The sequence below is a fragment of the Magnolia sinica genome, chromosome 9 (genome assembly GCF_029962835.1).
Source record: "Magnolia sinica isolate HGM2019 chromosome 9, MsV1, whole genome shotgun sequence".
Classification (NCBI taxonomy): Eukaryota; Viridiplantae; Streptophyta; class Magnoliopsida; order Magnoliales; family Magnoliaceae; genus Magnolia; species Magnolia sinica.
In genome coordinates, this window is record NC_080581.1 from 54,013,522 (window position 1) to 54,029,990 (window position 16,469).

Genomic DNA, 16,469 nt, shown 5'->3' on the forward strand with positions numbered 1-16,469 from the left:
CAAATCTTAGTACAGGAATGCAACTTTCTTTCTTTTTTTTCTTTTTTCTGCTAATCATGTTCAGAAAGAAACCATGATCTGATAATATCCTTTACAGGAGTCCTATATTTTTCCACTTTGTGGCCTGCAAAGAGATGGTGAAAAAGGTGTCGCATCCACCAATCTGGGAAAGATTTAAGATGCGCAGTCCATCCAGTGGGTGTGGCATGAGACCAACAGTCAGGATCTCAACTATACAGAATCACAACCCCAATAAACTGCATATTCACAGGGAGCGAGGATCATATGGTTCCTTTGAATTGACGAATGAAAGGAATGAAAGAGAGATGATATAAAATGGCCTGGGATATACCAATTGAGCCTACAACAATAATAAGAAGAACAATACCGATAATAATAATAATAATAATAATAGAGAATAATACAAATGCTGTGGATGGTAGCTAGTGGAGGATCCAAATTTGTATCCAAGAAGACTGCATTTGACATGTACAAAATGAACACAATATAGCAACGCCAATGGCCACCATTGCATGCAAAAATCAATAACTGAAATTCTACACAGTACAGTTGGATAAAGTGTGTGTCTATATATATATATATATATATATATATATATATATAATCTTCTGTTTGGGGCGCACAGTTCATATATCCACCCCTCTTTAACTAAAAGGAAAAAAGAAAAAAGAAAAATTAAAGTAGGGTCCGGCAGCAAAGGTATGGGCCCGATGTGGTGTGCCCGACTATCAGGTATTAGAGTTATGCCACCTGATGTCAAAGCGTCTGGGCAAACACAGCACTCAGTGCATTTCAACAGTTATTATCTACAAAGGGGGAATTGAACCACCGTAGACAAGCTCCCCAGAACAGATTTGGCGGGAACAAACGGCTTCCAAAACTTGATTCTCATAATTACAGTTGCTTCGGGGGAAGAGATGGTGGTCATCAGAAGATAAAAACAGGAGGGACGCACTTACCACCCATCCTCCGAAGCCAGCCAAACACAACCTCCAGGGGGTCGCCAGCAACTCGCCATCCTGAGGGAACTGATGAGAAACAAAACATGAGAAAACCATTGAAAGCAAGAAACTCAATTCGAGGAAAGCATGGAATCTCAACATTTACAAGAATTACAGCGAGGTGTGAATTTTTTTGAAAAGAGTTCCCCCCCTCACAGTCCATGTGGCAAACAGCGGGATGCATGTGAGCTGGATATTGTGTATAACTTATAGACCAAGCGCAACAAGTGATGAGAAATAGAGAGATTCCCACGTATGCCTGCACCTACAATCCACAGGGTAGAAACACGTCATCGTGCCCACAGTAGAGACCACATGTCGTTATAAAAACCATTAAAATCCAAATTCTCAAAGTGGTAACAGAAAATAATAATAATAAAAATAAATGATGGAAGGTAGCTCACCAGGCCATCATGAATTGCCAATCATTCCTTTGATGCTAGCTTTCCTACTGCCATGATGTTTGCCTGTAACTAAATCTATCTGCATCCCACCCTCCTTCAGGCTCCTTCCTCTTCAATGCCCCGGCTGCCACCTGGTACATCCTTGCCTGTTCCTCTAATAGTGCCTGAGAGTTGGCAACTGGGAGTTGCCTTGAGGCTGAAGGCAACCTCTCATCTCTCCCTTCTATGTCCCCACTACCAGGACCTGCATTGAGATCTAGACCATGCCTCGACAACTTCCGATTGTTTTCAGCCCCACTGCTAGAAGTAGTAGATTCTGGAAGGCTAATCGGGTAGGGCCTCATGTATTGGGATGAGACAGCACCGCCTGCTCCAACTAGCTGGGAAGGAACAGTTGGGAAGCATGCACCTCCTGATGAAGAGTCCATGTATGCTGTTGACCCACCAGAGAAGGATGTCGAAGCCAGTGAAAAATTGTTGCCAAAAGGGAACCCGGCATATGGAAATGAAGCAGCAGGAGAGAAGGCCATGGCAGGTGAGGACGAGAGCAGTGGAGGTCTGTAAATATCACCTGCGAAGGTGGCCCCACCAGCAGCTGATCCTAACATCCTCTGGGAGCTGGCAGTTGCAACAGTCGGATAAGACTGCTCCCTATCATGTAAAAATGAAGCTCGATAGGAGTTGCCAGGAAACCATGATGAAATGCTTGGTAATTCTGTATTGTTCATTCTAACGCTGGAAACAGGTGGCAAGTACTGCACATTGGCTTTGGCATGCTGGTTGTGTGCTGCTGCTTCGGCTCCCATTTCATCGAAACCTGGTCCATTGTTCAGATCAAAGTCCCTCAGGACATTCATCTCACCGTTAGGGAATCCACCAGATGATGATGATCTTCCTGGTAGAAGTGGCACTTCAAATCTCCGGCTGGTGCTTGCTGAGAATTGCCCGTTCTCTGGACCTTCATCTGCTCTGTTCAAATCAAGATCCAGTCCAGCGCTGCGAATGGGTGCAGGAGAAGAACCAGACATCTCGATGCATCCCAAAGCACAGTTACTAGTACCCACAGATCCAGAACCTGCCTCCTGAACAGAACTGCGAGAAGCCATGTCTTCCAGAAGTCTCTCATCAGGCACATTCAGATCAATATTCAATGGAGACCGACCCTGTTTCCCTCCAGTGGTATCAGAAGATGTGATATCAGTAGTACTGAGTGGCATCTCCAGACCCTTCCGACGATCTGGTGGCTTAAATGCACTTGTATTGGAAGCTGATCCTTTCCACGCTCGATCTCCTTTACTCCTCAATAGGTGCTCAGGATGAACAAAAGCCCCCTTTGCAGCAGCAGCTACCGTGATGGAGGTAGGCAACCCGCTGGACACAGGAGAAACAGAAAACGGCAACGGGCTAGGCAAATGAACTGCAGACATACATCCTGATGTGGTGGAGGTAACCAGTTCTCCTTGGTTCCCTTCATCAACAGCAAACCCTTCATTCAAATCAAAGTCAAGCTTTGTGGTTATGTCCGATCCAACAACATTGGCTACAGAAGAACCTTCTGCAGGGGATGCACATTCCTCCATTTCATCTTCAACACTGGACAACTTGGATAGTGTAAACTTCATGAGACGTCCATTTTCTTGGGACGTAATTGTAGGTAACACTTCACTGGGAGAAGATAAACTGAGATCTTTTCTATTGGACTTCTCCTCAAGCCTGTCAACATTGTTTTGATTTACAACCACCGTACCTACACCAGATCCAGCTCGATCATCAAGTGTCAGGGGAGCAGGGCTTGTGTGCTCCACCCTTTCATTATCACCAGTTCCCTCCAGGTGACTGCTTGTTTCCATGCCTTCGGCTTGTTCTGGCTTAGGTTCACCGACATCATCTGAATGGAGAACACTACCAGAACCAGAAGGTGCTGCAGCCTCCACACTACCCCTTTCCAAAGCCTCAACATGATTTGCAGCAACAGGAGGTGGGCGCTGCTCAGTTGTCGTGGCATCAGCTTCAGGTACATTATTTGTATCCCTACCTCTGTCATTTTCCAAAGGTGGACATGATGGCGATTCTTCGGCAGCTTCCTCAATTTTCTTAATTGAAGCAGCCTGCTCAATTTCGCATCCACCTTCCATGGAACCACGAACAGAATCAGGTGACATACTACTATCTGCACTCTTTTCACCTGCATAATTGGTTGTCTTATCTTCATCAGGTGGAGTTCTCACATTTGGTTTAATGTCAGCACCATCAGTATTCTCCCCACTAATCCTTTTTTCAGGAAGTTGGGTGGCTCCACCACCCTCTGAGCACTCCTCCCTGGATTCTGGTAAACAAGTTTCTATAGAAATCAAACCAGTTGTTCCAGCCACAGATCCATCAGTTGCTGTTACATCAGGTCTCGGATCAGATTTTATGCCCAAGTCCACAGTTTGACACGAGTCCATACAGGAAGGAGGAATCTGTTCACTTTGCTCACCTGATGATTTCTGTTCGGGCAAGGGCAAACTACTTTTACTGTCCCCCGAAATACTGTCAATTGGTGGTGTACTGATCTGTCTTGATTCATCCATAATCTGTTTAGGACCAACCATATTGACCTGCCTCCCAGGGTCAGCATCTGCACCATCCTCGTGTTGACTGTGGCCTTGAGCCACATCATCATCATGTGATGATCTCAGCGTGCTGTTGTTGCCTGTAAAAGGGTCCTCTGGTGTAGGTGAGCTTCTCCCAGGAGAACTGCTAGGAGAAACTGGGTCAGATTTGGGTATTTCCCCAGCAGCTACACTGGCAAGTAGATTCATCCCAATATCATCATCTGCTGATAAAGATGTACTCACTTCGGAGCATTTGACACAGCTTTCAATCAAAGCATTTATGGAACTGAAAGAACCTTCATACTGTCTCCCTGTGTTTGTTTCAGCAAAGAATGCCCCTTTTTCATTTCCTGAGGGTGAGTAGGTACCTCTCGATGCATCCATCGATTTTGCAATATCACCAGTGATCCTGTGTTCTTCATCAATAGCAGCTTTGGGTGACCTGTCACCTTCAACCAGGCCAGACAAACCATCTTTCACATCATTGCTCTGCCATGACTCTGTATTCACATCTGTCGAGGTATTAGCCCAAGAAATATCACTCTTTCCCTTTGCTTTTCTGTCTATGTGATCAAGTTTCTCAGAAGCTCCTGGAGAAGCAGCTCTGCTACCCAAAGGATCCTCAAAAGAACCCCCACTTGCACTTCGTGCTGGGCTGCGGCCAGGGTTCGGAAGCCTAACAATCAGTCTGTGACTGTTTCCAAGATCTGCAGGGCGCATATCAGGTGCTCCTTCACTCATCAATCGAGTCTGTGATACTTTGTCAGCTATGGTTGTCCTACCTAAAGAAACAGATTTTCCTGAAGCAGTTGTTTCCTTTTGAACTCCAGATCCCAGAAAGCCATTGCTTGATTTCCGAGTACGAGAAACACCAGTGGTCTTGGCACTCGTAGACCCAGCAGCAGAGTTCTTTGCATCCTCCTTCGATGCAGAAGCAGCAGATTTAGCTTGATCGCTTGAATATGACTGACTATTGTTCTGAGACTGACTGGAATTGCTGCTCTTCTCCTCCTTTATAGTTGTCAGAGGAATATCTGAGGCACCACTGCTACCTGCCATTTTGCAGTTCAGATCCTTTGAGCTGATACCAGCTGATGCAGGCAATAATGGTATCACTTTCACTGATCCAGGGGATGCAGACGTTGACTTGGCAACAGAATCTCCATGACCAAGTTTAACAGGTCCCATTTTGCTTGAAGCAGGCTGTGAGATGGAGCTTTTAGCAGCAACCTCAGAAGACCCTGAGCGTCGGTTTCCCCCATGAGAAACCTCAGAGAAACCTGGTTTTCCAGGCCATGAAACGGCTTGGTTTGACCCAGACTTTGCATCATTAATCTTCATCTCTGCTTCAACACGCTTCTTCCATGTATCAACTAAACTTCTGGCTTTCTTTTGGATTTCCAAGTTTTTATGACTACGCAAATGATTCACAGACTTGCCAACATTACTAGTCTGTAGGGCATGGAGATTTACAGGCAATTTATCAAGTGCTCGGAGCACAGCCAAAAGAAATTCCTCAACAGATTTGTCACTTTCCCTGGGGCTGCTGCCATCACCAAACTTCCCTTTGTGTGCCTCTTGGAGCCAATCATCCAATATAGGCACGCCTCTGAGATTCACAAAGCGGCCAAGGCAATCAGGCCTTTCTGTGGCTGCAATCACGTCCGCAAGCATTACTCGGCCAGCCAAATCTATTTTCTTCTCAGCTCTGTCAATTTGCATGAGATGTACCAGCTTCTCAACTGCTTCCAAGTTTATGATCCCTCCCTTATCTAATATTTTGGCAACCTCAGCTTTGATCATGCTTTCTTTTCTAAGATGACCGGACTCTGCATCACCAGCTTTGGAAGAACGCTCTCGCTTGATGGGCTCCAGACCCCGATCACACTGTTCCCTCTTCTTACCCTTACCTTGAGAAGCAAACGAGGTTGTGCTATTCTGTGTGCTGTCTGAAGCAGGCTTTAACGGCTGTGTTGAAGCTGGACCATTCAACGGTTTTGGAGAACGTCCACCTGACTGCACTGCTGCATGCATTTCTAGTCGTGTTTTGTCTAATAGCTGATCAACTTCCTCCTGTCGCTCCTGAGCAAAAACATGGGTAGACAAGACCACAACTATAGAATCAGAGAAAAACAAAAAACAAAAACAAAAATAAGCAAGCAGATCAGTAAACAGGAGGAAAAAGGAGAAGCTGCACGCACATCGATGTAGTCCTGATCAGTTAGCCACCATAAACATTTGTTTGCAATGTCATACACTCGCCTGCATACAAATGCGGATATCCCTGAAGGAAGTTCAACACCTTTACGAAGAAATGCGACTTTACACGGATGGAGTAACGATGCAGCAGATGTCTCATCCTTATGGAATGAGTAAAAGACTTCGTTCGGTGCGGCTTCCAGCAATGCACCTTTGGCAAGCTTTACATCAGCAGGTCGGTAAAGCCAATTCACACCTAGTGTGAAGCAATCCTCTTTGCCCGATGTTAACCAACGAATTATTCCAATGTGGGGTAGGGAATTTCCACTCTGGAAAAGTGCACAGTCACCAACACTAACCTTGCGCCCATCCTACAAAACAAGAGAAGCTTGAGTAAAATTTAGAAAAGCAAAAAGAATTAGATGGAAAACAATGCAAACTGGGGACAAAGTCAGATGCACCTGGATGAGTATCTGAATAGCAACTCCATTGGCAAATGACACATTGCAAAAAACAAAGTACAGTTTTTAACCAGCCACTTGGTCAAAAACAGTTTTTAACAACCCCACAACAAACCCCACCCCCCCCCCCCCCCCCCCCCCCCCCCCAATCTGTCCCCCAATCTGTATCCATTGCCCACTATGTCCCACCAAGAGATACCTCCAACAAAAAACCCAGAAAAAGGAGTCTTTTTTTTTCACCTACCTCACACTGCCTGAACGTCATCAATGAGTATGGCATTTATCAACAATAAAAGGGAACTTTATCAAGGAAACCTGATGATCACAATGGCATCAATACAATTTTATATTATTGGTGATGCTGGGGAATTTTATAGTTCCTAGTTGTTTTGTATGGGGCACCTTTGATACCAATCATATCAGCCAAAATGATCGATACAGAAAACACTGCACAGAACCCATTAAGTGAGTTGATTAAGGCATGCCCCAACTATTAGGAGATCTGGGCCAGAGTCCCACTGATGTACTGAAAAACCGGTCTGCCTGAACCAATTATGCAATCTAACACAAAAGAAGTATAACATGTGTCCTTTTTTTTTTTTAAAGCCAATAACATGTGTCCTGTTGATCTTTGCCAAAGACGAGATAGAAGTATATGTTTCCATAACATTTAAGCAGCCCTCACATATTACATGAATATGCATCGTCAGAGTTTACCATTTCTAAACAGACTGCCATAAAAGTAAAGAGACGACAGTAACAAAATAAAGATATCAAGAAGAATGCAGGGATGCTGCCATTTTTCTAAGGGTGGTAGCCTCCTGCATGCTGCAATAGGATCATAGGGAAACATTTTTCTAAGGGTGGTAGCCTCCTGCATGCTGCAATAGGATCATAGGGAAATAAAGAAAAAAAAAAAAATCATCATCACAGCACTGGGGCTGGGTTTTCTTAAAATGTAGCCTCGCAGAGGTTTTATGACTGGCTGCATACCAGACATCAACCTCCCACTACACTTGCTCTAGAACCAACCATCGCAGAGACACATTGACAACATTGAATAGCCAACACAATCTCACCAACCCCCAACCCAATTAATAAACACACAAGCCAAAGCGCAAGAAAGTAAACAGGACCATCGAGGGGCATTGCTGGGCATGCCATTAAGCACAAAGAGCGCAGAGACATGCAAGTGGAGTTCCCTCAGCAGGTTATAAACACGGGCATCTGAGTTGGCACTGTGGCAAACACGTGCTGCCATCAGACCAAGATAGGAAAGGAAAGACCAATAAATAAATAGAAAACGCTGATATTGAGATGACAAAACATCACCCATTTTCAAAGATTGCCATGATCATTGTCCCAAACGTTTGGGAACCTTAACATTTTTCATTACGGATCAAATTTTGAGAGAGAGAGAGAGAGAGAGAGAGAGAGAGAGAGAGAAGAAAACTTGAATTTTCATATAAAAACAATTTCCAAGGTTTCAAAAAATGCAAGGAATTCTTCAATGCAACAATGGTCCTTAATATAAGCACCCCATGTATAGCATATATTTCTTTATTGCCAGCATCTCTTTCACTAATTTGTCAACAAATGTCATGCCTCTCATTTCATGCAAAAATGCCTATACATTGATATTAAGAAAAGAAACAAAAATCTCTTTTGTCCAAGTGATAACCTCATAAAAAAGAAAGCAAGGATTGGTAGGCAATCAGAACAGCAAATAACGACAACGACAACCAAGTCTAATGTTACCAAGCATTTTATTTAGGACAGCATACACATTTTAATACCCAGCACCAACCGCACCAACCATATCTACTGCTATTCTTTGAAACCTCTCTCTCTCTCTCTCTCTCTCTCTCTGTGTGTTCCCTGGCCAAGGGTGTGGACTTTTTTATTTTCCCTTTGTCTTCTTTAATCCCTTATATCCTTCAGTGTAATTTTTGGATCCTTTAGACCCCTGGTCAGTAATATATATAAAATGGAAAACTAGCAAAAGTTCAAAAAATAAAATATGAACGATAGGGGAAAAGGAGCTCTTGCCCAAAAATACTAAAGTTGCCACTTAGCAATAGTAAATGGTAAAAGGTACACCCAAGGGACTTTAGGAATATATTCATGTATCCAATCCACCATGAAACCATCAAACAAGTTTCTTTTTTTTTTCCGTAATGATCTGTCAGCCTTATAACATGTAATTTAGAGCAGAAGACACGGAAATCTAAGCCACCCATGGTTCATAATTTCTAGTATATATAGCACAACATCTTGAGATACTTCATCATACGTATCAAGGATATCATTTGCTCCTTCTGTGTTGTTGGAAAAGGTAGCGATGGATATTCTCTTTTTTTTTTTTTTTTTACACACACACACACACCCATGCACACCACATGGGTACTTGAATCCATGATCTCGGTGTTGAAACGTATGGAGAGTCTACCACTGAGCCATAAGTAGGGACCCGATGTATATTGTTATGTTGTGCTGCAAATGGATGACAAAGTCAACTGCATTTTGGTTACATATTATCTTTTACAAAACTTAGGCCAGAGTAGAAAATCATATGACTGCCACCATTTGCTTAGAGATTGTTCACCTACCACTATGGAAGCCATATCTGGAAATCTGAGAGTTGGGACTATACACACGGCTTCAGTTACAAAATTGGTTTTCCTCTGTGCAAGAAATGGTTTTGATAGGCTGCTTGTCCTTTGTTCTCCTATAAGCAATTAACAAAGTTGTTCACGATTCATCACAAAAGGTCTCCAAGGAATTCAATGTGTTCTTTCAGTTCATCGAAGTTATAGCATTCTACTGCTATGGATCGGATTACAGTTGCCTTCATCTGCCCTTCATTACACAACTGCTTTAGTAGTTACGCAAGTACCTTCAAAAAAAAAGTGACGCAAGTGCACATGATGCAACTGCCCTCAGTCAAGCCTTCAACTCTCCCGGTCATTATTATTATGCCTACATCCATTCCCATTCTCTTGATGCAAATTTTCCTTTCTGTAGCATCATATGGACAAGGGAGCTGATTGGAGAAGGCCTCAAGGTTGGGGTAATATTCAAGGCTCATTTTTAAAGATAGTATTGATGACATTTATTTGGTTCCATTAACACTGATTGTAAGATTATCTTCTGAATATAGTGGCACATAGAAGATTGGTAGTCTGGGATATCAACATAAGAAGTGAAAACGTACAAGCTTAAGGTAACTTTTGCTAGTCAATACAACATCATGTAACAGTGAGGTATTTGAACATGTATTGCATAAAGTGCATTTTGAAGTGGCAAACCTCATCTCCAATTTTTCCTCATCAGTGAACGGATTGGCAAATTTCAAGGCTCTTTTTTTCTGGAAATATATTATTGAAGACTTTTATTTGGTTCTACTCACACTGATTCTGAGATGCACTTTGAAGGAATAGTATCATGTCATTACTTAGCGGCACGTAGAAGATTGATGGTCTAAGACATCAGCATAAGTAAAAACTTAAAAGCTTAAGATAATTTTCACTGGTCCTGCCATGTCAACTGTCGGCAACATTTTTTTAAGCTGTTCTACATGAAGTGCACATTTCAAGTGGCATACCTCAACTAAAATATTTCCTCATCACTGAACAGATTGGCAGATTTCAACTGATTCATTCTTATGGCAGTGGTGAGATGGGACTGTTTACTACACAACCAGTCAATGGCTAAAATAGTTCTTGCTATTTGTTCTATATAAACAACCAGAGAAATATTCCAAGTAGTAACTGTAAGTTGTTGAGACATTAGCTCAAGCACTTCTTCATCTGTAAACAAAATATTGGGGATAGTTGAGCTAATAAATTTTGATTTTCATTGTCCATTCGTATTATCTCCATGTCCAGAATGAAAAGAAACATCTCTTCTATCGATCACTGATGACTTTTATCACTCTTCACTAGCAGGGAAACATTTGCTGTGTGGGTGCACATTGTGTGCAACCATAGAGAGTTCCTGTAAGAGTTGTTCAAACAATATGCTGTGCATATTTTAACATAGCAATACTCTATCATGCGAAGATTCAAGCAATACATGTTCTGTTACCAAGATATTAAGCCACGCCAGTGACTTCAACTCAACAATTGGATCTAATTCATAACCTTGCACTCATTACTCGCCCTAAAATCCAACAAAAAGTACAAAGATCTCAACAGCATATTCCCCTTCAATTGTGAACTCAAAAAAATAAAGAATGTGAACAACAATTCAGTCTCAATCTAACACAAGAAAATCCAAGATACATAAGTTTCACTTGGATGTACAGTCAAATTAGACTGGGCAAATCAAGCTGCAACAAAGTAAAGCATGCAGAGTTGGATAAGTCCCCAGTTTATATAAGTTGCATCAGAAAGTACCCCTAATTAGTTGGGATAGCACTCAGATGATAATCTGGAAGTACCCCCCAAAAATGACATTTGATTAAGCATCTTGGTGGGGTGACTTTTGTTTTTTGCCATTTTCCAAAAACTGGCATTTGGGATGTTATGGAAATAGGAAACTAAAACAGGATGGCTATCAATTTTTTCTTCAGATTTTCCGCTCTACCAAACAGCTTGCTTGAAATAATACCAATTCTTGTCCAATTATCAATTTTGCAAAAAGCTTTCTGCCCACTTCCAAATGCAACCACAAGAGTCCTTAACAGTGCCTATAAAAGAAAAAGCACTTCTTGACAATCCCAAATTTTGATCCGTTCGGCCTGACAAATTTCAAATATATCAAGAGACTGCTTTGATTTCTACTTGTGCTTATCCCTAACTCACACTTTGTTACAACATAATTATCACAATCAGTCAGGATCGATCATGCATCCAAACACATCCCCGAAAACAAAGATAAAGATTCCAAACACAATATAATACATACATAGTGTAATATTATCGAGTCCGATAGAAGCAATATAAAAATAATAATAATAATAATAATAAATTAAAAATTAAAAAAAAAAAATTTAAAAGAAGAAGAAGAAGGAAGCACCTTGACGAACGAATTGGCGGCAGGGTCAGGGGCGGGCGAGGGACCATGGGGAGGAGGTGGTGCAGCGGTTACTGTCGTGGCGGGGACAGGCCACATGTGCCGACGTGGTTTCCACTCCTCACCTTCCCGCCCATGCAGCATAATAACCTCGCATCTTCCCCGATTCCGATCCGGCCTTCGCCCCCAGCGAGAAACATCAATCCCGTCCCAACGGTCCCACTGCCACGGCCACCAAAACCCTAGAGGCTGACAATTCGGGAGGACGGAAACTCTAGATCCGTGGCGGAAAAGGTTCCGTAGCGCGCGCGAGATTGAAACCCTACCGAAGAAGAGAGAGAGAGAGGGCGAATTGAAAATCTAGGGCGAATTTGTAGAGAGAGAGAGAGAGAGAGAGAGAGAATTGAAGGGTGAAAGTCAGATCTAGGACGATGAAGGGATATAAAGGGAATTGATGGTTTTAAAGAGGGGCGTTTTCGCGATGAGAGAGAGACGAAAGGGGTTTTTTTTTTAAGACCAGACGGCAAAAGAGAAGCGTGTACTTAGTAAGGGAAGACGTGCAGATCGGGCAGAAGGGAAGGGCTGGTCCTCGGGCAGGAATGCTTCCTTTTCTCCCTCCGAGACTTTTTTAGAAGTCCCGTTTCTCTCTCCTCTTTCACCCTTTCTCCGAACTCTTAAGACGCCGTGACAACCTTTTTGGGTAACTGTACGATCCTAGGCTGGCCCCATCATCTGTCATTCTTTTCTCCCCCTTCGGTTATATTTCAAGTATTTTGTACCCCACTTTTTAGGAAGGGGGAGAAATTTTATTCATTTATTTATTTTTGTTTTATGATACATTACCCCCTCCCCCTTTCCACGGAATACACGCTTCTCTTGCGTCTGACAAGTAGGACCTACGTTTTGGTAATCCAGGCCGTTGATATTTTTTCCAGCCGTAAATGGACAATACCCATCAAATATCATTTCATCTTACTGTAGGTTGTTTCTTAACCATCGACACCCTCCTGTTTCAGGAATAGTAATCTTATTGTCTAGGAACACAAAACTCATAAAACAAAATTCCCAAGGTGAACATTTTCTATATTTCGGAGTAGTGTTACACCCGTTCTGAGCGGCGCGAATTACCTGAAACTCTCCATGGCCTGTCTTTTTCGATTTTTTGTAATGTCCTTCTTTGTAAAATTTATAAAGAATTTATTACAAACATCATTTCTCCCAAGGAAGATATGAATCCTTCACTTGTCACAAGAAGGTGAATTCTACTTGTTACAGTTTGATTGGGTCACATCATCACACATTACGTTTAATGCATCAGGCTAACAACTCAAGGATAACATGCACTAATGAAGATGCCGGAAAATAGGATTTTCCTGCCCATGGCAAGTAAAGGATCCAGATTCTCAATGTATCTGTCAACGGTTAAATCCAAATGCTGTGTCATCTTCAATCACTTTACGTGTGCTACATATGTTAATGTGCTATGTAGGCCATTGTCCATCTTTCTAAGTAGGCCATTGTCCATCTTTCTTTATGCCTGTGCCGGCCACTTTGGTGCATGTGCCACCATCCATCTTCTCTTACACCTAGTAGATGCCGTTGTTCATGATTGGTGCATGTGTGTGCAGCAGAATATTGATTATGTGTTTCTTGCTCTTATTGGCTTAGTCTTGGATAGATATGGAGTAGACTCACAATAATATGTTTCAAAGACTGAAGTCACTACTAATCAATAAAGGCCTAGAATGTTCAATCAACTAGACCCCTAAAACAATCTTAGGTTAGAGAACCAGAGACCCCAACCTAAGATGACTCCAGAATATAGTTATAAATAGGGATTTTATTTAAGGACCTTGGTAACAGTGAGGGAATGGGGTTAGACACCCTTGTCTGTACTTGCATATGGTTTCTACTTTACGGAATTTAGAATTTTTTTATTTTTATTTTTTTGAATTTTTAGAGTTTCAAAAGGTCATGTGCTAAGTGACTAGTCCATTGTCAACAACATAAAAAACAACTAGAATACCACTACTTAAATCACCACTAACAAAATCACAACGTCTTAACTTTTGGTGGGTTTGGAAGAAATAATAGTTATAAAAAATGGAAGAAAATAATGACAAATGCAACATGCTAATGATCTAATATTATATGAAAAATTAACAACTAATGAGCCACCACTCACTCAAATACTACTAAAAAGATCGTAATATCTCAACATATGATGGTTTTAAGGAAATAACAACTGCAAGAAGAAAGAAGAACAAATGCAATTTGCAGATGATCAAAGAAAAATAAAAACATTCAAGACTTAACGTCTGATACACCCAAATTCAAAAGTTTGACAAGGTGTAAAGGATACAAGCGATGATTACTTGAACTCTAAGCAAAGGGAGTTATGAGATGAGATACATGCAAAATGTAAACAAAAAATAATAAATGGATGGTCAGATTGCTGGTTGTGCATGTGGAGAGGCAAGAGAAGGAAAGAAGAGCTAAGACACTCCTCTCAAGAGGAGATAAGCGTAGATCTCGAATCTCAACCCTACTTGTCAATCTTGAACCATTGAGATGGTTTGGATGCTAGTGTAGATTGGGTTAGAGGGTTTGGATAGGGCACACTCTTACTTCTTCTTTTTTTTCTCTACTCTCTGCTTTACTCTTACTCTAATCCCTACTCTACTCATACTCTTGCTCTTACTCTCTTGTATCTTTATTGTCTAATGCCTAGTGCTCTCTTCCCTCCTCTCTTCCTCTTATCTATTATTGTTTGTCGTCTCAAATGAGAGGGGTGAGCCCCTATTTATAGAGATTGGCTTAATATTCTGGTAATTTGTAGCAACTTGGAGGGCAAACATGACATGTGAAATGATCTGATCAATCGAAGGACGTGTCATCATAAATTTACTTTGGTAAATGCTAAAATAAGTAATTTCACCTATTAGGAGTGGTAAAATGGTTCTTCTACCCTTGGGCAGCAATGATATTGCCACCCTATCACTACTTTTCCTTTACTGGTATTCGAGAAAATCTTAGGAGAGATCCTAAGATCTACTTGAATTTGTAAAGATTTAGGTGGCGATAGTATTGTCAAATTAACACTATTTTTAATCTTTTAAGCTCAGCGGCCCTGGTGGCCCTCTTGCATGTTTGGGCTTATCAACATGGGCTTGGCCAATAGCGTGTTGAATTTGTGAATTACAATAAGGGTTTGTTAATTAAGGATTCATGGATCCTTAGTTATTTTGAATTATTGTTTTTAATCCCTTTTAATTTGACGGAAACCCTACTTTTATATTTAGAGTAGTTCTACTTGTGTTCTTACCAATTTCAGTCATTGTGGATCGACCTCGGTCTGTTCACAACCCCAAGTGTAGGGTCGCAATGTAGTAATAACTCGGTAAGACCGAGGTCAAATCCACAGAGACTAAACTTGTACGTATTCTGAAATAACTAGAACTAGAACTAAAAAAAAAAAAGGATCTAAATCTAAATATGGAATAAATGTGAGTAATTGTGAATAAAGTTGATTAAAACTTGTGAATTTAAAGGTGGGAACTATGGTGCTAAGGATCCACTTGTAGCTATCAAGATGCTACCTTGCTTGATTTAAAGAACACAATTGGAATTGGAGTCCTATCATATCCAATTGGAAGATAAAGCAATTAAATCAAATCTAAACTTTCATTGACCTAATTCTCAATGGAAGAGAATTGTGTGAGTGGAGGAGATTCCATCACCCTACCATGCCCAGGAGATGATGGTGAACAACAGGATTTACCAATCTCACAATCTCATAATTGAAAAGAAGATACTCAAAGCTATCACAGCATCGATCTATTGTAATTTGAGTCACAACAAACCATAGAAAACTGAAAATATTTTTTAAATTCAAACTAGAAGTCAATGAAGTTCAACATAAACAAAAATCCAAGAAAAATAAACATCCAAACACGCTACAAGCTTCACCTCTTATCCCAAGCTAAGAGATTTAACCAACCAAATACATGATTGAACTAAAAACTCTTAAACAAAACATAAAAACTAACTAGAAAAAGAAGATTGAGGAATAATGAAGGACTCATTGAAGTTCTCCAACACTTTGCTCCACTCTTCCAACCTAATTCATGCTTAGAAACAATTAAAAGACCCATATTTATAGTATTCACTTGGACCGACTTCAAAACTGCCTCAATTTTATGTAAAAAGTTACGCTTCCGTTGGACCGAATTAAAGCTGAAAATCGCACTTTCTTGCTGGACAAATCTACGTGATTTCGGTCGTATCGAAGTTGGCTTCGGTTGGGCCGAATTAAGGCTGAAAATTTTGTTTCTCGCTAAACTGTTTTGTGCGATTTCAGTTCAGCTTTAGACTCATAATTCTAGACTATTTTTTTCAGGGAAATTTTCAGGAATCTTATTTTTTCAAGACAATGTTTCGGATTCCTTTTCTTCACTTCAAATCTTTGATTCTCTTCATCCCTCACTTAGTTTCCTTAGATCTTTAGCATGTGAATTCTTCATTAATGAATTTCAAATCTCCAAATCTTCATTTAGTAATCTTTTGAGCATAAATCTTCTTTTTGGCATGATTTTACTTTAAGCTCTCAAAATCACCTCGTACATGAAATCATGCATAATTAGATCGATTAAGCACTATCATGTTTATAAAACCAAGGTATAAATAGGAGAAAAATATGCAATATTTCACACTCAACACACCCCCAACCAGCATTTCGCTAGTTCCGAGCAAAACATGCATGAAGATATC

The 16,469-nt window shown here is 41.0% G+C and overlaps 1 protein-coding gene across 5 annotated transcripts; it reads right to left on the bottom strand.

The window, feature by feature from the left end:
• Positions 1–646: 646 nt before the first annotated feature.
• Positions 647–12,435, bottom strand: LOC131255446 (uncharacterized). Of its 5 annotated transcripts, none has more exons than XR_009176048.1 (5): positions 11,703–12,435; positions 6,225–6,593; positions 1,427–6,105; positions 1,179–1,287; positions 647–1,049 (listed from the first exon to the last, which is right to left on the bottom strand). XR_009176048.1 is itself a non-coding variant. In XM_058256164.1 (4 exons), the coding sequence occupies exons 1-3, from the start codon at positions 11,841–11,843 to the stop codon at positions 1,471–1,473; spliced, it is 5,145 nt and encodes a 1,714-aa protein (XP_058112147.1). In that variant the 5' UTR covers positions 11,844–12,435; the 3' UTR covers positions 647–1,049; positions 1,427–1,470. The 5 variants fall into 5 exon arrangements, 2 of the variants coding, with proteins under 2 accessions (XP_058112147.1, XP_058112146.1); XR_009176046.1 differs by having other exon boundaries at positions 1,138–1,287; XR_009176047.1 differs by having other exon boundaries at positions 1,129–1,287.
• Positions 12,436–16,469: the final 4,034 nt, after the last annotated feature.